We start from the raw sequence: 25,990 nt of genomic DNA on the forward strand, positions 1-25,990 counted from the left end.
AAAAAAAATTTAAAATTTCACCGCCTACTAGAAAATTAAAATTTAACCGCGTTTTATTTAAGCGGTAATAAACATGGCGGACAGATTAACTCAACTTCAAGATACTATTAATTTGGTGAGATTATTATTAGTTTTTTAATATATATTTAAATTTATTAAGAGTTTTAAATATTTTTTATTTTAATTTAATAAGAATGCTGTAGTTTTTAGCAATTTTTTTTTAAATCGTTGCGTGTTATTTATCTAAATGAAATTTATCATTTAACTGTAAACGTAACACATTAGAAAAAATTTTTTTTTGGTTCTTGTATTAAAAAAAAAAAAAGGATTTGATTAATAGAACGTTATTAATATGAGTGTAATTTTTTTTTTTTTTTTTTTATAGCAAGCTGAAAATTTCTGCAACAGTATAGGAATTTTACAGCAATTTGCTCAACCTGGAAAATTTTCAGGATTTGAAAGAAGTGGTTCTCAAACACCTCAACAGGGTAATCAACAAGCTCAAGAAGATTATGCACAATTATTTGCTACACTTATTGCAAGATGTGCCAAGGATATTGATGTCTTAATCGAAAGTTTACCTAATGAAGATTCATCCACTGAACTTCAGGTTGCTAGCTTAAGAAGACTCGAAACTGAAAATCAAGAAGCAGCTGATAGGTAATATTACTTTTCAATTACATATTTCTTATGCATTTTTTTGTACTAAACCTAATTATTAGTTAGAAATTAACTTACTATCTAATTATTATTATTATTAATTAAAAGTGTTTTAACTGTTTTAGGTTAGAACAAGTTGTTAAGAAAGGAGAATTATTATTAGAACAAATTCAAAGTGCATTAGCCGATATTGCACAAAGTCAATTAGAAATGCAACATTTTGAAGCGAGTGCAGAATCGAAGTAAATATCGATTTTCGATACAGGATATCAAAATTTATAAATATTATTATTGTAAGGTTAGTTCAAAGTAATTTATTTGATTTTTAAATCATTTTCACATCATGACATATTGAATTAAATGCTTAAAGTAATTGTTGATTACGAATGAAGAAAAAAACAATATCAGATAATTTGAAGATGAGTATTGAATACTATAAAATTTAATTTGAGTCACTCTTCTCGTTGATTATGGTTCTCGATTTGTATATTTCAATTTTGATCTTCACTTATGAACGCTAGTAGGTCATTTGTCATCACATATTTTATTTCTTTTTCCCATTGTCCATTTTGAATTTTATCTACAGGAAATTTTATGATACCCATTAAAATGTTTTGAAAATGCAAACAATACAATTTCAAATGTTTACCTGTTTCGACGAGTACAAATTTTTCAACTTGTAAAATGGCGCATATTTTACCCAAAGGTGTTTCATCATTTACCGTTTTGATAGGAGCAACCACATTTTCAATGGCATCTTCAAATTTATATTTGAATTCCATTAGGTCTGATAGCATATTTTCCGATGTTGTAAATCCAATTATCAACCTTTAAAATAAATAATATTTAAAACACTTGGGGAAATAGTTTTCTTTGTGAAATCAAAATAATAATAATAAGTGGAATACCCATTTTTTTCGACAAAAATATGGTTCATGTTATTTTTTGTCATGTTTCGAATAGCTTGTGAACAAGTTGCCGATGAATTTATAATGTGTGGATTTTTAAGTTTGAGGACTTTTACTGGTATGTAAGACCACCTGTAATCAATGGTTGCTTTTTATTCGAAGCTGTACACATGTATATTTTTGTTTTTCAGTAATAAGTCATTGAATTTACCACCAATGATTTTCTTCATCAACCTCCACGTATCCCCTAATTTTCATCCAAGGATCACTGGCAAATTTGGTCATGTAATTTCTTAAACCATCTGGCAGAATGACGACGAGCCTTTCTCCTTCAGACATTGTTTTAGCTTCTTCTATCGCTGCACACATGGCCGTACCTGAACTTCCTCCTAACATCATTTCATAAGATTTGCTTGATTAGGATGATTAAGATTTAAGTTTTAATTAACCTACCGCAAAGGATTCCCTCTTCTGCAACCAGTCTTCTAGCCATCAACATGGAATCCTTATCGCTGACTTTATACCATTTGCTCACGACCGATCTATCTGTAATAATAATAATAATAATAATAATAATTTTATTACCCTTCATTACTTTTTTACACTTTGTACCTTTTCCATACCTAAAGTCGTTGGCACGAACGTGAAACCGATTCCTTCCATTTCAAACGTTTTAACGTCGGTTTCGTTGATTTCGTTTGGTTCCGCCATTTTAGATCCCAAAGGATCCGCACCTATTATTTTACAAGTGGGACATTTGTCTTTTATTTTTCTTCCGATTCCCGTCAGAGTTCCACCCGTTCCTGCTGCAGCAACGATCCCATCGATTTTTCCATCGCATTGGTATAATATCTCTTCGGCCGTTCTTTCATAATGTGCGAGAGGATTGGATGGATTTCTAAACTTTAATTAATAATTCCAATTTTTTTTTTTTTTTTTGACTGACGATTTTAATTATGTGCATTCGTAATTATTGTACCTGATCTAAAATAATCGAATGGGGTGTTTCTCTGCACACTTTTTGCGACACGTTAAATATGCAATTTTCCGTACCCAAATCCCCTTTTGGTATGCGTAAAACTTTGGCTCCGAGTGCTTTGAGTGCGTCTACTTTATCTGTTGACATTCTCATGGGCATGACGCAAAGGCATTTGTAACCTTTTAACCTGGCTCCTATCGCTAACCCCAAACCTAAAATAAATAATAAAAAAAAATTGTGGATTTCAACAAAGGGAAGACCTTAAAAAAAAAAAAAACTATTTGTCAACCGGTATTTCCTGCTGTTGGCTCTATGAGTGTGTCTCCAGGTTTTAAAATATTTTTTCGTTCCGCATCCAGAATCATATTGAGTGCTATCCTGTCTTTTACGCTTCCGGTAGGATTGAAAAATTCGCATTTAGCCACTGGAAAAAAAAAAAAAAAAAAAAAAAAAATTTCTTTTTGGTGTTAATTCCAATCCAACATTGATTTTAAAAAAAAAGTATCCTTACAAATTTCACATTTTATCCCATAACTTTGAGGTATGTTGTTGAGCCTTACAAGAGGCGTGTTTCCGATGGCGTGTAAAATATTTGGTAGAATTTTCTGGGATTCGGGAGGGGGTGAAAAAGGCGCGTGAGGCGACGAATTCAAATCGGATCCCGGTGACCACGTGCATTGTTTAATACCGCAGGGATAAATAAATTGCACGTTTTCTTCTCCCGAACATAATATCTCACGTGGTATGGGTGCTTTGGGTTGAACAGGTATATCGTTCATTACGTTTGAAATCGACGATCGATGACGTCAATACCTAATCGCAATAAAAATAATAATAATAATAAAACATGGTTATCACGTTTGTTATAATTTGAATTTAAAAAAAAGTACTTACCGTAATTTTTTTTTTTTTTTTTTTAATGAATCCACTAAACGATGTAAACTATTTTTCTCAAGTTCAAATCAATCAATGAATTTGTTAATATGACGACAAAATTTTTGCAAAAGTGCGAAATATTATTATTATTATTATTATTATTAATTTTTTCTTACGGTAATAATAATTAATATTTTTATTTTAATAAAATAATTTTACGTTTCAGATAAGTTTTAAAAAAAATGAAGGAGGAAAAATCGATACGATACGAAATGAATTGTTCGATATATCGATGACGACGACGACCACGTGGTTTTTTTTTGCGTTATCAAAGATAAACAAAAACAATTTCTTATCAAAAAGTAATCTGTCTACATTATAATTTGCCAAGAAAACGTTTCAATAATTTCCTAATGGGTACGTAACGTATAAAAACCTTTTTTTTTTTTTTTTTTTTTTTTTTTTATCATATAAATAATGATAGTACACGCATGAAAAAAAAATTATTATTATTATTATTATTATTATTATTATTATTATTATTATTATTATTATGATACTGTTTCCGTTAAATATAATTTTTCGGATGAGATTTTAACGGAATTGATTTTCGATTGGATTTTATAATCGTTAACGAACCAATTCCAAACGGTGAATATGAAAATAATGAAAAATAATATAATGAAAAATATAATGAAAAAATTATATGGAACGTCGCATTGATCTTCGTTTAATGGCGGACGTCTCGTGAACTGCGGAAAAAAAAAAAAAAAAGAAATCGTTACGTAAATAAAAAGAAAAAGAAAAAGAAAAACTATTTTCTCTCTCTCTCTCTCTCTCTCTGACCTTATATTTCGATATGATTATTTTGACGGTGTAATCGTTTGAATTATTATTATTATTATTATTATTATTGAATTCGTGATGGGAATGAAAACATTTGAATTCGATTCGACGAGAATCGCAATAATTTCGTATATCTTGGGATTTTTCAGTTAAAAATAAATAATCGCCATTTTCGTTGATTAATTTTATTTTTTCTATTCTCCAGTCGGAATGTGACGTTTTATTTAGGTAAAAATTCAACGTGTAATTCTGGAAATTAAAATGATTCCGTGAAAGGATGCGTTATTATCATTATTATTATTATTATCGTTATGAGTTTTCATTACCGTAAATCGAATAATGAAATTGATTTCGTTTCCAGATCTTTTTTCTGAAACTCCGATTTCTTTACCGAGATCCACCAACGTCTCACCACCACCACCGCCGCCGCCGCCATTACCGCCACCGCCTTTTCGAAAAACCGGAAGGAACAATTGAATTTTATTACGTAATAAAAAGGTAAATCTCGTATATTCATCTTGATAGAGTGATAATATTCGAAAGGGTGTAAATGATGATGATGATGTCGGTTGATTGTACGTAAATTTTTTTCTTTTATACAATTTTTCCACGTGCCACGGACTCGCTGGAAAAATGAAAATTTTCTTTTTAATCGTAATGGAAAAAAAGGGAGGGGATGGGAGGGGGAAGGGGGAACGGTCGTACGTTTTTCTTCCGAACGGATATCCAACGAATATTTTCCAGTGTAAATGCAAATCCATTCTTTTGCCACGTTTTTTTTATTTTTTCTTTTTTTCAATAATTGCAAGAAAATTTTTTCCATTATTTTATCGTGTTTCATCAATGATTTCGCTCTGCCGCCATCATCGTCATCATCATCATCCTCATCCTCATCCTCATCGTCATTTTCGTTGTCGTTTTCGAATTCGAATAATATATTGGTTCCAATGGATTCGCTCGATGATGATAGTAAATCTAAATCGGATTTGTGATTCAATCGATTCCATTTTGTTAAATTCGCGATGACTCGATAGGGCGATTCGACATTTTTCAAATAATCGACTCCTGAAACGTTCGATTGGGGAAATTTAATAAAAAAAAAAAAAACTCAAATAATAATGATAATAGTATAGGTGAATATGCGTGTAAATTAACTGTTATTTATGGATAGATCGTTTAAAAACGTATACGAATTACGTCCGTTAACGGTTTTCGATTCGAAATCTTCCGGGTTTAAAAATTGTTCGAGAAAAACGAGAACGAGGGGTCGAGGTTCGATATCGATTTTCATCGACATGATTTTCATCAAATGAGATTCGAATAAATCTCTCGTTATTATTTTATTACGATTCAAACGAATTCGATCGTCGTAACCTTTGCTCGTCCATAACAAAACGGGAACGACGTCGCGGATTTTATCGGCATTTGACGACGACAAACTCGAAAACGATAATAAAATAAATAATTTAACGTAAAAAAATATAATAATAAACTTCATTTTTTCATCATCGTTCGGAAAAAAAAAAAAAAAGGAAAAAAAAAAGGAAAAAAAATATAAATAATAAAAAATAAAAATAATAATAGTCACGACGCCATTTTTAATTTGAAAAATCTGTTGTATGCACGTGACGTGACGTGGTAGGGGGAAAGAAAAAAACGACGACGCCATTTTTAATTTTTGCGAATCTGCTTTCACGTGACGATAATAAATAAATGACACGTCGTTTCGCGTACGAAAAAATAAATAAAAACAATAATAATAATTTTGTTAAACGTTTGTTTGTTTGTTTGTTGTTTGTTCGATATCGAAAAGTCAGTTACGTGATTACGAAAAAAATTATTTATTTATTTATTTATTTAAACAACAACAATAATAATAATAATTGGAGTAGAGGTAGTAGTAGTAGTAGTAATGATGATGAAACGATTTAAAGTTTTTTTTTTTTACGATTTGTGAAAATGATCGTCGACCAAAGGTCCCCAGAAAAATTTACTCGGAGTTCTAGAATCTTCCGAGAGTAAATATTCCCGTCCTAAATCTACGAATTCTTTAACGCTTAATTTTCCATCGTTGTTGACGTCTATGGATCGAAACGAGCAAATGGCATCCTGCAGGAAAAAAAAAAAAGAGAAATTTATTCGATTCGATTACGTTTTGTAAATAAATAAAAAAATTTAAAAAACACTCACGGCTTCGGATAGTCCGAGACATTGAAAAAATATTTTATATTCATCGATTGTTATTTCCCCATCGTGATCTTGATCCACAGCCTTCCATTACAAAAGAGAAAAAAAGTACGTTACGTAATTGAATTCATTTTGTCGTCGTCGGAATTTCCGTTTCCGGGATTTGAGAGTGAGAGAGAGAGGCGGGGAAAGGGGGAAGGGGTGTAAAGCTTACCTTAAAGAAAAATGGTAGAAAACTGTGAATTTTCTTTCGCAAATCTTTATCGTTTAATATGTGATGCATGTCTTCCAAAAATTGTTCAGTCGTGACAACGTTGTAAGGATCGACCGTTCCTCTTTGCAGTTCCCAAGCTTCCTGTAAACACATTTATTATTATTATTATTATTATTGTTGCATTCGATGGTTTCGTTTAATGGTAATAATAATGATAATAATTAATAATTTACCCTTATTTTTTCTTGGAATTCATCGTGGTGTTCGGGAGTGAGATGACCCAAATCCGTAAATCTTTCCGTGAGAAGTTTAAAATCGTCGAATGAAACGACGCCATCTTTATTTACGTCTAATATCCTGTGAAGCGTTCTCATTTTCGTTTTCCAAAATTCTGATTCGCCCTGTGGAGAAAAAAAAATGAAGATTGAATTGATTTCCAGCCAAACAACCAAACCGAAAAAAAAATTTGTTTGTTGTCGTTTGTTTGTTTGTTTGTTTATGTTACCCTTTCTTTCGAATAATGTTTTTCATCATCATCTGTGTCAGAATCCGAATCCGTATCTTCTTCGTATTTAGCTTTCCTATATTTTTGTTCGTTTTTTTTCGTCGTTGCAATTTGTCGTACGAATTTATCTGTTTTATTCCTGATCTAAAAAAAAAAAAAAAAAATGTTTCCAAGTAGGTTAAACGTTGTTTGTTAAGTGAAAAAATGGATTTTGTTTGTACGGATGTTGTTTGTACGACAAACAAACAAACAAAAATTTTAGTAAAATTATTTTCACAACGTCGGGAAAAAAAAAAACCCTTTAAATTAATTATAATTAAAATGGGGGGTAAACGTTGGCGTGTTTATGCACGTGTGCGTGTACGCGTACGCGTACGTGCACGCGTAATAAACACGTTCAGAAAAAAAAATTTTGTTTTTTTGTCTCACCTGGTGAACGCCTGGTGAAAAAAAAAATTTTTGTGCCAATCTATGATTTTCTCTTCTTTTGATCAAATTAAATCCGCTTCTTAAAATTTTAAAACCCAAATTCATTTTATTATTATTATTATTATTATTATTATTTATGAATACAAACGAACCGAACGGAATTTTTTTTCGACTAGTACACTATTCCATATCATCCATTGCATTGCATTGCTCCTCGTACCTGTTTTTTTTTTTTTTAACGTTGTGACGTAGATCACCTTTTTTTTTCTCTCTCTCTCTCTCTCTCTCTCCAAAAAATGCATTTTTTTTTGGTTTCGTTCATAAGGTAAATATAGGCGAGATGAAAAAAGAAAAAAAAACTTTTGTTTTCTATTCTTTCGTTTGTTTGGTTCCAGTCGAAATTTTTTTTTTTTTATTTTTAGTGCCGCGTTTAAAAACCAAAATAAAATTATTATTATTATTATTATTTTTGGATACGTGCTAAGGGTTGTTAAACTTTTTTATTTTTTTTCCGACGGGGGGTAGGGGGATTATTTTTTAGCGCGGGTTAAGTTTTTTGTTTACAAAACCGCTGGGGCAAAAACAAAATTTTGGGTTCAAGGAAGTTCGATGCCACTTTACAAAAATATCTTATTCTTAGCTTATGCATTAATAAATTTTTTAAAATTTTTTTGTATTTTTGATTCTACAAGGTGCCATTTTGATTGTCCTAATTTTTTGTTTTTTTATTTTTCCGTCGTCGTATACATTTATATATACCTGTTTATACCTGATTAAACTGTTTTAAATTGTTTGGAAAATTGTTTTTTTTTTTTTTTTAACGGTGTTATTTTTACTATTTAAAAATATAAAAATGATGGCATTTATAAATTGTTTAATGATTTTATATCCTCGAATTATTTATTATTATTATTATTATTTTAATTAAGGTATGTTTTTATTGGTTTTTTTTCTCTTATAGAAATGAATAAAATGGTTGAGTGGAAAGGAGTTTCAAAAGATGATTTCTAAGAAAAAAAAAAAATTTCTACACATTTCGCAGTCGGTAGGATTCGAACCTACGCTCCCAGAGGGAATCTGATTTCTAGTCAGACGCCTTAACCACTCGGCCACGACTGCTTGTGACAGTTTCGCGCGCAATCGGTAAAGATCCATTTTCCCATGTGTAAGTAATGTAGCACAAGGTTATTTTACGATACCTGAATCATCTAACGTTTTCTCATGTGATTCTGATCAATTAATAATTACGGCTATAATTTTGTACTTCACGTGTTTTCATATTTAAAAAAAAAAAAACTAAAAGCAGACGATGAAATCATTATTCTCCGTACTTTTAATTAAATGAATGATGATACGTGGAAAAAAAAAAAAAACTTTTCAGGTAACTCTATAATTTTTGTACTTTTATCAAAAGCAAAAATTTAGGGGGTATCTCTCGCAGTCGGTAGGATTCGAACCTACGCTCCCAGAGGGAATCTGATTTCTAGTCAGACGCCTTAACCACTCGGCCACGACTGCTCACGACTACTGGACATGTAAATAATCGTGTTCCCCTTTAGTACAATAATCATATTAAGGTCATCATATATAAATATGGTAATTATATTAAACTTAGTATATGAAATTACAAAAAAAAGAATAATCTCGGCATTTATGTGTATGTATCAGCTCGGCATTTTATGTTAAAAGAAAACTTTATTCAAAAAAAATTTTTTTAACAAAAGCAAAAATTTTTGGGGTACCTCTCGCAGTCGGTAGGATTCGAACCTACGCTCCCAGAGGGAATCTGATTTCTAGTCAGACGCCTTAACCACTCGGCCACGACTGCGGTTATCAATATATTATTTGGAAACAAATGTTCCAGTTAATATTGATAAAGAGAAAGTGAGTTAAAGCCAGTTTTAACACAACTTTAATATTTGCACTACAATAAATATTGAAAAAATTTTTGTTTAATTAAAAAAATTGCTTTTACAACATTTCATACCGTACTAATTTTATAAAATGCTTAGTTTTAATAATTTTTGAGCACAAAAGTAATGAGAATAGGTTGCGACTTAAAAAAATGATTGATTCGAATTTTTTTTTTTATTCGTAAAATGTCAGTTGGATAAGAACAAACCTATAAATAAAATTAAATGTGAAATGAATTTTAATAATATTTTGTGTATGCTTGAGTGTTCACTTGTAAATTCTTCGGTCAATGGATTTGAAAGTGTTTGAAAGTACTTGACAAATGAATCAAAGCTTCCTTCCTTTTGTGATTGTTTGGCAGCTTCACGCAATTATTTGTTTTTTTTTTTGTTTTTTGTATTCGGTGGTACTTTAAATTTAGTAATATTGAATTAAAGGGGGAGTTCACCTTGCTCTCATTTAAATTAATAAAAAAATAACTGACCAATTTATCTCGATTTATGTTATAATATAAGCAGTCGTGGCCGAGTGGTTAAGGCGTCTGACTAGAAATCAGATTCCCTCTGGGAGCGTAGGTTCGAATCCTACCGACTGCGAAAGGTATTACAAAATTTTTTTTTTTGTTAAAAAAAAACAATACTTAAAATATCATTGTATAAATGCTTTTCAATTTTTTTTCCCGAACATTTTCGATCAAGTCATTTCCATTTTATTTTATTTAATTTTTTTTTTTTTTTTTTCAAATTAATTTGCGGTTATGAAAAATTATTACATTGTAAAATGCATGTAACAATTCCATTCATTAATTTTTCACACTTGAAGTACGCCAAATACCATAACTATTATTATTTTGTAATAATAAACCACGTACGTTATGTATGAAATTAAAAGTAAAATTGGGATTATTTTAAAACTAAATTTAATATAATAACCAATTTTATATATATGATGACCTTAATTTGATTATTATATTAAAGGGGAACACGATTATTTTCATGTCCAGTAGTCGTGAGCAGTCGTGGCCGAGTGGTTAAGGCGTCTGACTAGAAATCAGATTCCCTCTGGGAGCGTAGGTTCGAATCCTACCGACTGCGAGAGATACCCCCTAAATTTTTGCTTTTGATAAAAGTACAAAAATTATAGAGTTACCTGAAAAGTTTTTTTTTTTTTTTTTTTTTTTTTCGTATCAAATGGACTAAGAAGAAAGATTTTTATCGTCTGCTTTTAGTTTTTTTTTTTTTAAATATGAAAACACGTGAAGTACAAAATTATAGCCGTAATTATTAATTGATCAGAATCACATGAGAGAATGATTCAGGTATCGTAAAATAACCTTGTGCTACATTACTTACACATGGGAAAATGGATCTTTACCGATTGCGCGCGAAACTGTCACAAGCAGTCGTGGCCGAGTGGTTAAGGCGTCTGACTAGAAATCAGATTCCCTCTGGGAGCGTAGGTTCGAATCCTACCGACTGCGAAATGTGTAAAAAAATTTTTTTTTTAGTATAAATTGATTCTACACTTATTAATCATGATAATAGGGACATTATCAGAGTATAAATAAAAAAAAATTATTTAAAAAGTTACAATTAACTTTTAATATAGAAATATTAATTAATATATATATTGTTATATGCATCTGTTGGATTACTTATATTTTTAGTTCCTATACTTAAAACATGACTAAGATTATTGCCATTTAATTTTTATAAATAACAATGAAATAATAATAATAATAATAATAATAATAAAACATTTTCATTTTTTTTCAAACGGGAAATAATAAAAACAAATAAAAGTAAATGAATAAAGTTTTTATTAGAATTTATAAGTATTGTTAAGTTGACATAATATACGGTTGTAATTCATTCGCAGTCGTGGCCGAGTGGTTAAGGCGTCTGACTAGAAATCAGATTCCCTCTGGGAGCGTAGGTTCGAATCCTACCGACTGCGGTTGATAGTGGATCAATTTTTTTTTTTTTTTTTTTATACTACATTGATTTGCAGTTAAATAGCATTATATTAATTTTGCACATAATATATCTGCGTTATCAATTATATTATATTTTTCCTAAATTTATTTTAAATTGTTTTTTTTTTAAGGTTGTTAAATAATTAATTATTATATATATATACATAAATGCGGTTTGATTTAATTTTTAACGGTAAACACTGGAAGCATGTTGCGCATGCGCATTCGAATTTAACCTAAAGTGGTTGCTAATTTTTAACAATAATATAATTATGGGTAATAAAAAAAGAAAATTAAATAAAGATGGAGAAGAAGATTTTGAATTTGATCCTACTCCAAGACATTTAATTGATGCTCATATAAAAGAACAAGAAAAACGTTTAATTGTCATTTTAGAAGGAGCTCAATTAGAATCAATTGCTGTAAGATAACCTCATGAGTTACTTTGATTTTTTCTACATTATGAAATTTTTTTTTTTTATTTGATTCTTTTAAATACTTTATTTAGGTAGGTAGAGGTTTTGAATTAATTAATGCCGATGATCATGCTTCTTTACTTGTCAAACACAATAGGGAACCATATTCTTGTAGGCCTGATATTGTTCATCAGTGTCTCATGATGCTTCTTGACAGTCCACTTAACAGAGCTGCTTTATTACAGGTTGTGATGTCTAATCTGAAATAAATTTTTTTTTTTTTTAAAGCAAATTTAAATTATTTTATTAAAACGTCAATTTATTTTCAGGTTTACATTCACACAGAAAGAAATATTTTAATCGAAGTTAATCCTCAGACGAGAATTCCTAGAACATTTAAAAGATTTGCTGGATTAATGGGTAGGTAATCAAAATTTTTTAAATTTTTTCTAATACTTAATTTTAGTTTACAATTTTTAATCTATAACTGATAAAAAAAATTTAATGTATTTGCTTTCAGTTCAACTTCTTCACAGATTTAAAGTTCGAGCTTCTGATGGTAACATGAAACTTCTCAAAGTTATTAAAAATCCAATAACAGATCACTTCCCAGCAGGATGTAAAAAATATACAATGTCTTTTACTGCTGATAAAGTAATCAATCCGAGAGAATTAGTTCCTGAAAAAGATCCTGTCGTTATTGTTATTGGAGCAATGGCTCACGGTTCGGTAAGTAACTTTTTTAAATTTTTTTTTTACTTTAATTAATTTCTTTTTCTACCATAACATAACCTTAACAACATTTAATTTTTAGGTTTCAGTAGATTATACAGAAGGTAGTTATAGTATATCAAATTATCCTTTATCTGCTGCTTTGACATGTAGTAAAGTGTGTTCGGCTTTCGAAGAAGTTTGGGGAATTATTTGATTTGACATGTATCGATTAAAAAATTTGTTTTCAATTAACATCCTCATGTCAAATTTGACTTTTATTTATTTTCCATGATGATGTGTTAATGAAAAAGGGCGATTTAAATCAAATTCCATGTAAATTACATAATTTACATTCAATTTTAACAGTGACAAATGGATTTTCTTGTCTCTCTCTCAAAATCGAAAATAATGATTCTCGTGTTGAGATTCCATGTTTTATAAATGTCTGATGATATAAAATATAAAAAATTAATTTTTTATAAAATGTTTTGCTCATTAACCCAAAATTACAGTTCCAAGAGTAACAATTTACAAAGTGGTAACAAAAGGAGTAACAAAAGGACTTTAATTGAGTATAGGAAAGTTGTAATAAAACAACCACACAATAATAGTTTACAATATATTTTTATTTTTTTATTAATTTATAATAATAATATTATAACAAAATTATATATTGGTAGGTAATAAACAAATTTTAAACTTCAAAAAAGAAATTAATAATAATAATAATTATTGATAATATAAAATAAAAACAAAATTAACAAGGGAATGTATATAATACTTTAAATATGTCACACATAAACACTTTAATAAGTTTTATTTATGTATAAAAATTATAGAAAAGTATAAAAATAAATTTTCTTTTTTAAATTTTATAATTAATATGCATAATAATTATGTAATAATAAATAATGTTCGATAAGAATTTATCGGGGAGAGGGGAAAAAAAATTTCAATTCGAGGTAAAAATTTAACTAATATGATATTATATAATGTTTATATAATAATTTCTAAGGTATGGTAATGCACATACATACATATATAGATACAGTCATTTTATATTTGCCATATAATAAATTTAACATGGAGTACTTGATAATTTATCTCCTAAAACATTCGAGGAAAAAAAAAAAAAGTAAAAATGGTCTGTAAAAAGACTATGATGAATCTTTAAATATTTTTAACTATTGAATAATTCTAATCGGAATTCACTGCATGAAACATGATTTATATGAGTTTAACCAAATATAAGAAGATAATTTGAGCGAATGACTTGAAAATCTCATGGAAATAATGGTTTCTTATAGAAAAATATTGGTCTCTTTACAATATTTCTAATATTACTTCATTAGCCTGTTCATTTCTTTTGTTTGTTTTTTGATTGTTATGTCTGCTTTATCTGCTTTGTATGTTATATCTTCAATTAAGTTATTTTGATATTCTATTTCTGTACCCAATTCGAGTGCTAAATTTTTTAATGTCGATAAGTTTCCATACATCTGATCTAAATTTTTATCAATTCTTTCATTTATCGATAATGAATTGACAGGTGTTTCATCTAAACCTCTAATTTTTAAACCTGAAAAAATAAATTATAGGTATTAATAATATTGCATTTTCGATGAAGTGTATATTCGAAACACTTTTTTTAACCGATGACATAAATCGAGTAAATTAACTATAATATTTGAGTTACAATTAAGGAGGTAAATATTAAGTTGAACAAAATTGCAATGCTATTAATTTCAAACAGGAATTTATAAAATAATAATAATATATAGTGTGCATGGTTTTTCTAGAAAATTTTAATAATGGTTAACATGTCTAACATTTATCACATTATCCTCCATATTGTCAGACATATTAAATTTTATAATAATGGTATTGTATTTAAATACTTTTTAAAAATTATTTTAAAATTAATGTTAGAAAAACTAATATAATTTATCAGCAGCATGTTATTATGTTATCTTTCTTTAAAAAAATGTAATCGATTGCTTATCAATTATTGTGTAAAATGAGTATTACCTGGATGAGTAGATTGTGGGACATCAGATGAATTATTTTCAGTAAAAAATGTTTTCCTATCGATTGGAGTAATGGAATTAGAAGAAGTAGTAGTAGTAGTAGTAGATGAAGATTTTGATGATCCTCCCAATGGATCACTTTTCTTAGTTAAATAATTTTTAAATGAACCGAATACACTTTTAATTCCATCAATTTTTTTCTGTGTTGTCCTTAATGCTGAATTAATAGTATCTAAATTTTTATCAGCTCTTTCCAATTGTTCCCTTTGCTTTTGTAATTCTTCAGCTGTTGCAATTCCAGTATCTTCAGATTCTTTAAGAAGATTTAATGATCTTTCAGTTGATGCTAAGGTTTGGTCTTCTATTGCTTTTTGCCTTTCAAGCAATTGTGCTTTCCTTTCTTCGAAACTACCCTGAGGTGACGTATAATATGTATTATTATCTGATTTATTTGTATATGAAAAATTTCTTGAATTTTTTAAAAATTTCTCATCGTCTATATCATCTTCGAAAGCAAAAAATGAATTTGATGGATTACTTTTATAATTAGCCATTATTTACTTCTTTTTTTTTTTTAAACCAAAAAAAATTTTACAAACACTGAAATGTAATAATGATAAATCAACCACTGAAAACACTTATTATTATTATTATTATACAATGACAGTCACCATCTGTGACGATAATAATAATTATTAATTAAATATATATATATATAAAAAATTTTTTTCGTTGAATCCGCGTCACTAATGATTCATTCCTTAGAGTTTCGTATTCTGTGGTCGTATTTCATTTGTTCTTGAACGTTATTAATCAACTGTAAAAATTTTTTTTTTTCTCTACGCACATATTTATTATTTTAACGGTTTTTTCACATAAATTTAATTTAAATGTGTTTATTATCGCGTAAAAATTACAAAAATCGTTTTAAGATTTTCTATTATCAATTATTGCTTAATTAAAAATTAATCCAAATAATCCAAATTATCTCATGTGACAAATTAAGGAACGATTAAGGTAACAACAATAAAAAACAATTTCAAATTTATAACATTTCATTAAATATATATATATATTTATTTATTTATAAATATAATAAACAATTATTGAACAACGGTAAATAGAATCACGAATAAAATACAATCGAAACAAAAAAAAAAAAAACTATTTAATAAGGTATTTGATTTTGATAATACTGTATCATGTCGTATGTTCGTGTTCGAAAATTTAAAAATGAAGATCTTATAACGGACAACATGTAATTCGCGGCTTCCTTTTCCGATGCTTGGGGAGCAAATCTCGCTCGTAATAATTTAATTGTTTGACCTCGAAAACATGGAAGTCCCGTGTCCAACATGAGGGATACCAATGAAATTATTGCTTCTTGATAAGGTCTGAAATAAAAAAAATTAAACTTTTCCCTCTCTATCTCTCTCTCTCGTAACGAACGCCATTATTATTATTATTATTATGTAAATGAACCGTTACGTTACCTCACAGCTAAATAAGCTTGCACGCAAAGTTCCATAAACCATCGAAATGGCGGCGCTTCCATTTTTCCACCCATTATCATGACCATTTCATCCGTTAATTTAATGTCGGGTTCGAATCCTAAATTCCCACCGGGAGAACTTTCGAACATGAATCCAAAATCTTTAAACAAAAGATTTCATTTTTAATTTTAATTTAAAAACTTTTTAACCTTATCTTATTAATTACTACACTACCTATGTGTATTATGTGACCCGTTTGATCCAACATTATATTCCCGTTGTGACGATCCTTGATCTGCAAAAGAAATCCCGTGACGCTATACGCGGCCATTGATTTAATAAAATTTCTACGAGCCGTTTGAAATTCTTTCGTTGTTTCGTCTCCGTACATTTTAATAAAATATTCGTACAATCCGATGTCGGTTTGTCTTCCCAATTGATCCCGGGATTTTGCATTCGGTACGCATTCTATGACTCCACACTAAAACAAAAAATTTTGAATTATTTTAAAGGTGCAATAATAATAATAATAATAATAATAATAATGAATTTTTTTCAGGTTTGGGAGTACTCACGCCGGGAGATGTGGCAACAACGCGATATGGAAATAAATAAAGATCTAGACCGACTAGTTGAAAAATATTTTTGAATAAACCGATGACTTGAAGAGCGAGCATATCCTGTCGAACATCGTCGCCAACCTTGACGAAAAAAAAAATCAATCATGTAAGTAAAAATCATATTTTTTTTTTTATTATTTTGGTAACTCTACCTTAAATATAGCCGCTTGCCAAACTTCCGGTCCTTTATTTTCGAAATTCTGTTTTCCGGTACTGCTCGTTTCCAAAGCTAATTTTTCCAATTCAGTGATGCCACATTTCAAAACTTTAAATCTCGCCAAATACGGAGCTTTGGCAGCACTTTGCATGGGGGTTCCGCTTTTGTAATCTATATCCAAAACCATTGATTCGGGATTCGACGGAAGGTAGCATCCCGGTTGAACTTTTATTTTGCTCAACGCTTCCAAACACGCACGTTTTCTTTCCGGACCTGAAAACGGAACGGAGAGGGGGGAAACATTTAAAAAACGATATTGAAAATAATTCGCGCGGATGAAATTATAATTAATTTTTACCTTTGGGATACGGTCGGATTTCTCCGGAAATGTGAGTGATCTTATTGAAAAAATCAAATTCTCTCTTGTAGAATTCTTTGGCCTGACCCGAAAGTGAATCGATAATCGAATTCATTAATGATTCCAAAACGTCATATAGAACAGGATCTTTGATTTGTTGATCTTCATCCATGTACATGTTCGTTTGCATGCTCCAAATCAACTGGTGACCGACCAATTGAGATTTTTTTGAAATGTATTTTATGAATTCAATCACGTAACCCATCTGAAATTACGATACCATGTATCAAAACTAAATAAAGTGAAGGTGACGCGAAGGGTTCAGGGGTTCGACTTACGGTATCGTGTCGAAGGGCTTGAACAATTTGCGGAATGTAAAAGAGAACCGTGTCAGCGGGATAAGAGCCGAGAACTCGAACCGCATATTGCGCCGTAATGGGATGCGGAGGAAATTGCCTGGAGAAATATGACAAAGCCTGTACGGGACTAACTCTGGACCAAGATAGAGCGTACACTAACTGAAAAAAAACGCAGAATTTTTTTTTTTTAATAATACCGTACTTATTAATTATTTAATTATTAATGAAATACCTCTTGGGCTTCGTTGAGAATGGTATCCGTCGTCAATAAATATCTTAACGCTTCAGGTATGTGAGCAACCAATATCGGATTCAATCGGACCTGCCGAGAAACTTCCTTGATGATATTTTCTTCGTTTTTGAAACGGTGCGGTAAAAACACAGCCAATGTCGGACTTATGTCCCACGCTAAACGAGCCGTATCGCGCCAAACTTTTTCCGTCATCGTTTTATTTCTCCAGGCGGCGATGTTTTCTTCGTTTGCCACGATCAAATCCGGACGAGAACTCGGATTGTGCCACGTCAATAAAAATTCAATTTCCACCGCCTGAAAATGAAAAATTTGAAAATCCGACCGAAAAAAATGGAAAACGAAATGTCGAAACGAAAGACAAAAACCTACCAATAGTTCAAGGATCAAACTTCTTTTTCTCATGTAATCTTTTATAAATTCATCTCCGTTCGTTACTCGTTTCGATCTCGTACTTCTTTTCGACAATGTGTTCGTGCTCGTAGAGAGAGGAACCGTATTTATCCATCCTGTTGGTCCGCGAGTAAATTCACCAGACGTCGATCTCGTTTCGCTGTTGTTACTCGGACCCGGATTTTGACTGTAGAGATCTAAATCTGAAAATTTCGAAATCGATCATGAGAGCTATTTTTTAATTATTCAATCACAAATAATTAATTAAAAAATAAAAAATACCTCCGACGACGCTGGCTTTGAGATGTTTTTTATCGGATCTCATCGTTTGCCAAAATTTAACGAGGCAAATAATATCGTCTCTCAATTTCGCACCTTTCAACGTTGGAAATTTAGGTACGGAACAAAAATAATCTAAACAATTACAGTATATGCGTTGACGTAAAACATTTTTAGATAAAGATTTTGGAAGAATGTCTCCTTGTAGTAAAGACAATCCGCAAGATAGAAGCCTTTAAAAAAACAAAAATCACAATCAACCTTTTGAAATTTAAATTTCGGGAAATTTGAAAAATTCGCGTACCTGAAACGAACTCCAACGGCAGACACGTGCCTGTTGGGATGATTATTCGTCGCTCCGACCGTTATGGGTAAACTCCGATGCAAAAGCGTCACAACCATTTCGACAATTTCCTGACTGTTGTATTTTGCAGTTTCGACTATCTCGGCCAGGTATTGAACCCAAATATCGTGGGGTTTAACGAATGGCGGTTTCGGTTCCAAAACGCAACCCTCGTGACATGCCAGAGGACTTATTTCATTTATTTCTTTTGAAAATAAACCCAATTTTTTGTCTACGGTGTACTAAAAAAAAAATATTCATTTACCATCGATCATAATATTATTATTATTATTAAAAACCATTTTTTTCTTTAATTACCTGCCAAGCGGAAAACATTTCTTGTAAAAATCTCAATTCCAAATCCGGTCTCGCAGTCATTAACCACGACCAACATTCAACGGCCGTTTCTACGGCTATTTCGGTAAATAAAGCAACTTGAGACCAAGCAACGACGTGAAGTAACCTCCTATCCATACCTTAATAATAACAAAAAATTAATAAAAAAAAAAAAAAAGAAAATTTCCTTCGATTGAAATCACACGACAACCTGGTGTTAAAATTAATAGAGCGGTGACTCTCCACAAAGCTGCTCCGTGCGTTTCATCGTCTTTCATCGCACACGATTCCCAAACTTTGTCCACCAATTGAGTTATTAATTTATGTTTTTCTCCTTCGTTCATCAATCCCATCACTTCGCCCATATACCTCGAACGTAAGCTTTGAGATGTTATGAAACGCGATGAATCACTCGTGACGCAACGTGGCCGTTTGTCCAAAGTGCTAGACTATTGAAATTGGAAAAAAAAGAAAAAGATTAAGGATAACAAAAAAAAAAAAAATAAAATGATCGGAGAGCGATTGAAAACAAACGAAACCCACGCTAAGAGGTGCAGATTGAGAATTTAGTCCCGTGTACTGTAAAACACTTTCAATTGCTAACGACAAACCGGAATGATGCCACAAACCCGATGACGATAATTGATTTAAATAATCTTGAAGATGAGATCTCGTGGCTTGAGGTGTCCATTTCATGGCTTCTTGAACTATACCTTTGCAACGAGCGGCAAAATCTTTCACGATTCCCTTATAAAAAAAAAATATTCCATTTCAAATCAATTTAAAAAAAAAAATTTTTTTTACGCAATTTAAAAAAAATGAACTTGAGTACTTCTCTCGCTTCCAAAGTATCCATCAATTGTAGCGTGAAAGGCGTTTCCGGTATGTTAAGCGTGGGCGTTTCTTCGTTCGGATCAAATTCGAGGGAAAAAGAGAGAACTTGAAGAATGTCTAACATGGTGTGAAGAACTCGTCTGTTCCAGAGCAAATGCGGAAACCTACAATTTATATTTTCAACAAATCCATGAGTTTAATCGGGTCAAAAAAATACCATGGGAGATGCCGTGCTAAAAACATTTAATTACCTATCGACCAATCCGGATAAATATTTATCGGCGACTCTACGTATTTGTTTTTGTACGTGATTGAAAGAAACCAGGAGGAATTGAGCGTGATTTTCCAATTCTCTCTCTCTCGATTCATTTTTAGGTTTATTCGACATGACGTCGAGGAATTGGGCAAATATTCTATCGCCGACACTGAAAATTTATTATTGATTGGGAAAATTTTTTGTGTTTGTCGGTTGTTTTGTTGTCTTTACCAAAAAAAAACTCACCAACAAATGCATTGCCACATTCCCGCTTTATCCTTTTGCAATGCCGTATCGCTCAAGTACTCTAAAATGGGTTGTAAACTTGGCTCTTTGGAATTTTGTATTCTAAGGATTTCCAGCCAGTATACGGACAATAAATAACAACATTGCGCAAACGAGAGTTTGTTAATGTACGTCGTCACATCTGCCGGATGATTAAGAAGATTTAAGATTTGATTTTTTAATTCCTGTAATTCTGTCTGGAAAAATTTTACGAGGGTGAAATAATGCTGCTGACGTTGACGTCGACTAGAAACCTATAATCGTTTAAAATTTTAAATTAAAAAACTCACCAGAGAAACGCTGTCGTTTCTAACAGCAGACGTGTATTGTAATTCTCTCATTCCAGATTTCGAAGAAGTTCTCGTAACCAAATAAGGAGATTTTACGGCTATTTCTTTAACGCCGTCGTACCAATAAGAAGGCCATAAACCTGAAAATGTTCGAATATTATAGTTAACAAAAATTATACAAATATAGATCTGTAAACTCCCCCTCCCCCCCACCCCCCGGGTGAAAAAAACATTTAAAACCTGAATCGTGAGCCGTAAAACCCATAACGACGCAATACAACCAAAAATCACGAAATAATTTATGAAGTCTTGGTTTCGGATTATGAATAAATGGTAACCGTTTGACTAATACTGCTAATACGGGTATCAAAACTCCCAAATTCCCTGCACTACTGGATGCTTTTGAGGCCACGGGTGCTTTCTCCGATGCTCTCTTTCCCTCCAATCCCAACTGAACGAAAAGTTCTAATAATTTAACTAAAAATTCGTATCTGGCTTCGTCTCCCTGTAAACTAGCCGCTATATTTGCCAATGCGTTTATCACGGAACCCGAAACGTGCCTGAAAATCATGACATGATGTTATATAAATTTTTTTTCAAAAGATTTTTTACTTTTGTACTCTTTTTTTTTGAAAAAAAAATTCTCACCTGTACTGTTGTTTCCTATCGTCCGTGTTTGTATAAGCAGCAGAACTCGCCTCGACGGTAATGGTTGTAAACATGCCCATTATTTCTTCGTAAACATGCGGCTCGCATTTAGCTATTATTATGCACCCCAATTGATCTATAATTAAATTGTCTAAAGCCGAAGGTTCGCGACATAATCTTTGCTGGAAAAATTGTAAAATAGTTTCCGTTGCTCGCGGCGTGTCTTTTAATGCCACAGCCACGTGACCCAACATATAAATACTATTGTTTGATATTAAAGATGATTCGCTGAAACGAAAAATATTATTATTATTAATAATTGATAAAAAGGAAAGAGAGGCTGGTCAGCCAGGCTCTCTCTTATTCTTTACCTATTTGATTTTTCGGCAGTAAATAGTCTTTTAGATACGCTTGCTACGAGAGCGGGAACACAATAAGGATCGACGGTGAAGGCTGCTTCTAAAGCTATGCATAAATTTTCAATAGCAACATCCCTTAGTTTTTCAAATGCGATTTCGGAAGAGGAATAATTCGTAGTTGTTTCCTCTTGATTTTTCCCTTGAACTAAAAAACCTCATTTTGAATTTTTCCCAACTGTAATCATAATCGCTTACATTCAAGTAAGAAAAAAATTACTTAAAACTCGATGCGACTGCTTATCGTTTTGACGCTTGTGAAGTTTTAGTAAAATCGGTGATGGCGTGACGAGAAAATCACGTAAACAATAAATGGATGTACTCGCTATATTGGGAAATTTATCCGCTAATTTTCCCAATCCTTCAAGACAAACTAACAATAATGGCATGTGTGCTAAAATTAATTTATAATTTTGATTGCTGTTGATTTTTTCCGTGAGTCTACCGCATAAACTATCCGCCCCTACAAAAAAATAAATTTTATAATCGATAAAAACTCAAAGATAAATTAAGATTGAATAAAAACGTTCGTGTACCTGCTTCATCCCCTATTGCCCAAACTAATAAATCAACACAAGCTGCATTCGCCATTACGTTGAGTTTAAATTTATTGACGGTAGCAAAATTAGTATCTCTATCCTGTCGTTCAGACGCGTCATGGTGAAGACTTTGAAGTTCAGTTTGACCAGACAAACATAAATCTTTGACAAAATCTTGGACTTCGTTTGTAAACGAAGAAGGTAGATCTAAAAGTTAAAATTTAGTAAAATTTTTTGATATTTATTTTAATGAAAAGGATGTTAGCTTACTGTACCTTTTTGGTAGTGCAAAACTTCTCGTAAAAGTGTAACAGTAACCAAATTTAATGTTTCTCTAAACGAATTGTATGGAAAAATTTTAATATGGCCGCTTGCATAAACTTCACTCGCACAATCATCCAAATAATTCAAAACATCTTTAACTAGTAAGTTTTCTGCAACTGTTAATATTGTCTAAAAAAAAAAAAAAGAAAAAATTATATAAGTTAATTTATTAAATGGATATTAATTTTCTTTAAAAGTATTATTATTATTACCATACTAACTTTTAAATGTGCCACAGATAAATTTACATTTGATTTTTTAGTCGGAGAATCAGAGATTTTCCCACTGCAAAACTGATTAAAACTTGAACCATATTTTGAGAAAAAATGTATTGTTGGATCATAAATGTTTCCAGCAGATGTTGAACTCCATGATCTGTTGTCATGGATTGCACAAGAAGAAAAGTTTTATAATTTCAATTAATGTTTAAGCATCTTAAATACTTTTTACACAATCATTACAATGATTTCTTACTGTAAGAATTGCATCGAAAAAAAAATTTAATGGTATAATGTTAAAAGTAACCTTAAAGCTTCTATTTGGTGTCCCTTATTGGGCTGTCCTAAAAATGTTGAGTCGCTAAGGTTGGCACTAAGACTATGTGGTATAATATTTCTAAAAGTTGAAAAATTTTTTTTTTTCGTTAAATTCAAACAAGTTCCTTCTGTTTGTGTGGGAGGTAGAGGTTTTGGAAAAATACAACATATAAGTGGAGGATCAGTTGTAGATAATCTACCCATAGATCTTGCTAATCCGAAAAAAACCGGTACAACATTTCGACATAAATATACTGAAAATAAAAGTAACAAAAACAAAGAAATAAAATATATTTTCACAACCCTATTTAGTTAACATAAAATTTTTTTATTTTAAATAAAACTTACTCTTTGAATCATCAGTTTGATGTGTACTGCTATTACTTTTATGCTTGTGAATAAGATGACATAAACTTTCCAATTGTTTAATCTGTGCCGTTATGATTCTTTCCCTAAGTAAATCATTTCTGGCAGCTATATCTGATAATAATGTGTTAAGACAAAAGCTAAATCTTTCCGCTACTGGAATTCCTATTAAAAAAAAAAAAAAAAAAAGATTTTTTTCAAATTCAATCAAAAAGAAAAAAATTTTTATTGTAAAGAAAATTTTATTTAAAAAAAAAATTGAAAACTTACTGTCATCTTTCCCTAATGGAATTTCATCTAGCCATTTTACTAAATGTAAGGCCTTTAATAATTTTAATAAATAGGGAAGGATTTTATCTGAATGTTGAAAACCGGATTCCAAAAAGTAAATCCCTAAAGCAATTACTGCATCCTGTCCTCTTTGATCAATATGATAAATTTCTTCGGAATCATATTTTTTAGGGCAAAAAAGTAGCAATTTTTCAACCTGTAAAAAGGTAAGTGGAAATCATTTATTTTAACTACAGCAAAGTGAAAATAATTACTATGTACATTAATTCTAATAAATGTGCAATATTTTTTCTAAACTTCTTTAAAAAAAAAGTATTTGACTGACATTTGAATCAAAGTATAGAAATATTAAAATTTTATATTTTTTATTTAAAAAATGATCAAGTAATATCTAAAACAAGTAAAATGTCCAAGTAAGAATTGCAAAGATGTTCCATAAATATTTACAAGGGTAAATTTTTTAAAGTTTTTATTTAATACCTTTTCCCAAGGTGTTTTTGAAATAGCCGCTAATGATCTAGCTAAATGTTGTATTGCTCTTCGAAAAAATAATTTCTCGTTCAAAGACATATTTACATATTTACGGAGCCATTTTACATAATGAGATACCTTTGTTTCAAAACTTTTAAGGCATTTTTCAAAAATCAGCAAAGTGTATTACTCTACTACTAATTTAATAAATGTCAGATTAAGAATAAATATGAACAGTACGAGCAAAGTCTGAAAAAAGCTTATTAATTTTATAAAATTCCAGTATGGTCAAGATAAAAAAAAGTTAATGAATATTAATTTTGACATTTATATACGAATTAGAAACTTATTACTAAAATTGAAGAAATGGTAAAAAAATTTTTTTTGCGGTTTTTAATCTTTTAAACGCATATATTTAGTTTAAACTTCAAAATTTTCAAGATTAAATGAGATTATTTTATTAAGCATATAATGTAAAATAAAAACTAGATTTATTCGAAAGATTATCGAATTAAAAATTTATTTTTATTTTTTAAAAAATATTAATTATTATTTCAGTTGGTTTTGGTATTAGGAGATTTACATATACCGCACAGATGTAGTAGTTTGCCTGCAAAGTTTAAAAAACTACTGGTACCTGGAAGAATTCAACATATACTATGTACTGGTAATTTGTGCACCAAAGAATCATATGATTATTTGAAAACTTTGGCAAGTGATGTACATGTTGTCAGGGGTGATTTCGATGAAGTAAGAGCTTTAGCATATAATTTAAAAAAAGAAATTTTTCTACAAATTTAAGTAATTTTTTTTCAAATTTTCAGAATCTAAATTATCCCGAGCAAAAAGTTGTTACTGTGGGTCAGTTTAGAATTGGCTTGTCACATGGTCACCAAGTTGTTCCTTGGGGAGATCCAGAATCATTGGCTTTAATTCAAAGACAGTTAGATGTTGATATATTAATATCTGGTCATACTCATAAGTTTGAAGCTTATGAACATGATAATAAATTTTACATTAACCCCGGTTCAGCTACAGGAGCATTTAACCCGCTAGATTCGTAAGTTTTTTCAATAATGGAATAATTTCAAAATTCAAAGTAAAATTGTGGATTTGAATAAAAATACTTTAAAATATTATTACAGATCAGTCATTCCATCTTTTGTTTTAATGGATATACAGAGTTCTACTGTGGTTACTTATGTGTATCAGTTACTCGGTGATGATGTAAAAGTTGACAGAATAGAGTATAAAAAAAGTTAAATGATGATTTATTTTTTTTACTACTTTTCATAAAAATGAAAGTAAACTTTTTTTCTGATGAAAAGCAGAAGAGAATTTTTAATTTTTTTTTTTTTTTTTTTTTAACACAAAAAAAAAATTCATTAAATTTATATATGCATTGAAAAATTTTTCAAGAATTATGTTAAGTTATATATGTTTAATGTATAATTTTTGTAATAATTTTGAATAATAAAATTACAATTATTGTAATA

General features: G+C 30.3%; 8 protein-coding genes and 7 non-coding genes across 15 annotated transcripts; 7 read left to right on the forward strand and 8 right to left on the reverse strand.

The window, feature by feature from the left end:
• Positions 1 to 73: 73 nt before the first annotated feature.
• Phum_PHUM607820 (mediator of RNA polymerase II transcription subunit, putative) lies at positions 74 to 906 on the forward strand (the record flags this gene model as incomplete). Its single annotated transcript, XM_002432941.1, has 4 exons — positions 74 to 115; positions 194 to 202; positions 386 to 660; positions 786 to 906. The coding sequence occupies 4 exons, from the start codon at positions 74 to 76 to the stop codon at positions 904 to 906; spliced, it is 447 nt and encodes a 148-aa protein (XP_002432986.1).
• Positions 907 to 1,151: 245 nt separating this feature from the next.
• Positions 1,152 to 3,326, reverse strand: Phum_PHUM607830 (Cystathionine beta-synthase, putative; the record flags this gene model as incomplete). Its single annotated transcript, XM_002432942.1, has 8 exons — positions 1,152 to 1,488; positions 1,569 to 1,700; positions 1,780 to 1,957; positions 2,022 to 2,114; positions 2,192 to 2,471; positions 2,548 to 2,759; positions 2,837 to 2,971; positions 3,059 to 3,326. 8 exons carry the CDS (start codon positions 3,324 to 3,326, stop codon positions 1,152 to 1,154), a joined length of 1,635 nt encoding a protein of 544 aa, XP_002432987.1.
• A 648-nt stretch (positions 3,327 to 3,974) lies between these two features.
• On the reverse strand, positions 3,975 to 5,767 carry Phum_PHUM607840 (uncharacterized protein; the record flags this gene model as incomplete). The annotated part of the gene is made up of 5 exons (XM_002432943.1): positions 3,975 to 4,175; positions 4,270 to 4,518; positions 4,596 to 4,894; positions 4,975 to 5,334; positions 5,467 to 5,767. 5 exons carry the CDS (start codon positions 5,765 to 5,767, stop codon positions 3,975 to 3,977), a joined length of 1,410 nt encoding a protein of 469 aa, XP_002432988.1.
• A 446-nt stretch (positions 5,768 to 6,213) lies between these two features.
• On the reverse strand, positions 6,214 to 7,709 carry Phum_PHUM607850 (Sarcoplasmic calcium-binding protein, putative; the record flags this gene model as incomplete). Its single annotated transcript, XM_002432944.1, has 6 exons — positions 6,214 to 6,378; positions 6,460 to 6,540; positions 6,671 to 6,811; positions 6,904 to 7,071; positions 7,176 to 7,319; positions 7,605 to 7,709. 6 exons carry the CDS (start codon positions 7,707 to 7,709, stop codon positions 6,214 to 6,216), a joined length of 804 nt encoding a protein of 267 aa, XP_002432989.1.
• A 932-nt stretch (positions 7,710 to 8,641) lies between these two features.
• Phum_PHUM607860 lies at positions 8,642 to 8,723 on the reverse strand. Its single transcript has one exon. It is a non-coding gene; the product is annotated as a tRNA-Ser (tRNA).
• Positions 8,724 to 9,040: 317 nt separating this feature from the next.
• Positions 9,041 to 9,122, reverse strand: Phum_PHUM607870. Its single transcript has one exon. It is a non-coding gene; the product is annotated as a tRNA-Ser (tRNA).
• A 228-nt stretch (positions 9,123 to 9,350) lies between these two features.
• On the reverse strand, positions 9,351 to 9,432 carry Phum_PHUM607880. The gene has a single exon. It is a non-coding gene; the product is annotated as a tRNA-Ser (tRNA).
• Positions 9,433 to 10,032: 600 nt separating this feature from the next.
• On the forward strand, positions 10,033 to 10,114 carry Phum_PHUM607890. The gene has a single exon. It is a non-coding gene; the product is annotated as a tRNA-Ser (tRNA).
• A 416-nt stretch (positions 10,115 to 10,530) lies between these two features.
• Positions 10,531 to 10,612, forward strand: Phum_PHUM607900. Its single transcript has one exon. It is a non-coding gene; the product is annotated as a tRNA-Ser (tRNA).
• Positions 10,613 to 10,916: 304 nt separating this feature from the next.
• On the forward strand, positions 10,917 to 10,998 carry Phum_PHUM607910. The gene has a single exon. It is a non-coding gene; the product is annotated as a tRNA-Ser (tRNA).
• A 394-nt stretch (positions 10,999 to 11,392) lies between these two features.
• On the forward strand, positions 11,393 to 11,474 carry Phum_PHUM607920. The gene has a single exon. It is a non-coding gene; the product is annotated as a tRNA-Ser (tRNA).
• Positions 11,475 to 11,765: 291 nt separating this feature from the next.
• Phum_PHUM607930 (nep1, putative) lies at positions 11,766 to 12,837 on the forward strand (the record flags this gene model as incomplete). The annotated part of the gene is made up of 5 exons (XM_002432945.1): positions 11,766 to 11,915; positions 12,002 to 12,154; positions 12,239 to 12,329; positions 12,430 to 12,638; positions 12,724 to 12,837. 5 exons carry the CDS (start codon positions 11,766 to 11,768, stop codon positions 12,835 to 12,837), a joined length of 717 nt encoding a protein of 238 aa, XP_002432990.1.
• Positions 12,838 to 13,963: 1,126 nt separating this feature from the next.
• Positions 13,964 to 15,204, reverse strand: Phum_PHUM607940 (synaptosomal-associated protein, putative; the record flags this gene model as incomplete). The annotated part of the gene is made up of 2 exons (XM_002432946.1): positions 13,964 to 14,202; positions 14,652 to 15,204. The coding sequence occupies 2 exons, from the start codon at positions 15,202 to 15,204 to the stop codon at positions 13,964 to 13,966; spliced, it is 792 nt and encodes a 263-aa protein (XP_002432991.1).
• A 614-nt stretch (positions 15,205 to 15,818) lies between these two features.
• Positions 15,819 to 24,593, reverse strand: Phum_PHUM607950 (Phosphatidylinositol 4-kinase alpha, putative; the record flags this gene model as incomplete). The annotated part of the gene is made up of 29 exons (XM_002432947.1): positions 15,819 to 16,044; positions 16,144 to 16,303; positions 16,378 to 16,624; positions 16,719 to 16,844; positions 16,916 to 17,193; positions 17,279 to 17,543; positions 17,617 to 17,796; positions 17,870 to 18,184; positions 18,260 to 18,483; positions 18,563 to 18,792; positions 18,864 to 19,144; positions 19,221 to 19,378; positions 19,450 to 19,687; positions 19,782 to 19,985; positions 20,071 to 20,236; positions 20,324 to 20,497; positions 20,575 to 20,810; positions 20,904 to 21,043; positions 21,144 to 21,463; positions 21,552 to 21,839; positions 21,923 to 22,115; positions 22,188 to 22,430; positions 22,504 to 22,713; positions 22,782 to 22,959; positions 23,052 to 23,205; positions 23,356 to 23,620; positions 23,715 to 23,897; positions 24,003 to 24,219; positions 24,504 to 24,593. 29 exons carry the CDS (start codon positions 24,591 to 24,593, stop codon positions 15,819 to 15,821), a joined length of 6,189 nt encoding a protein of 2,062 aa, XP_002432992.1.
• A 185-nt stretch (positions 24,594 to 24,778) lies between these two features.
• Phum_PHUM607960 (vacuolar protein sorting, putative) lies at positions 24,779 to 25,757 on the forward strand (the record flags this gene model as incomplete). The annotated part of the gene is made up of 4 exons (XM_002432948.1): positions 24,779 to 24,797; positions 25,069 to 25,244; positions 25,319 to 25,554; positions 25,640 to 25,757. The coding sequence occupies 4 exons, from the start codon at positions 24,779 to 24,781 to the stop codon at positions 25,755 to 25,757; spliced, it is 549 nt and encodes a 182-aa protein (XP_002432993.1).
• Positions 25,758 to 25,990: the final 233 nt, after the last annotated feature.

Source organism: Pediculus humanus, genomic scaffold, assembly GCF_000006295.1.
Source record: "Pediculus humanus corporis 1103172108318 genomic scaffold, whole genome shotgun sequence".
NCBI lineage: Eukaryota > Metazoa > Arthropoda > Insecta > Psocodea > Pediculidae > Pediculus > Pediculus humanus.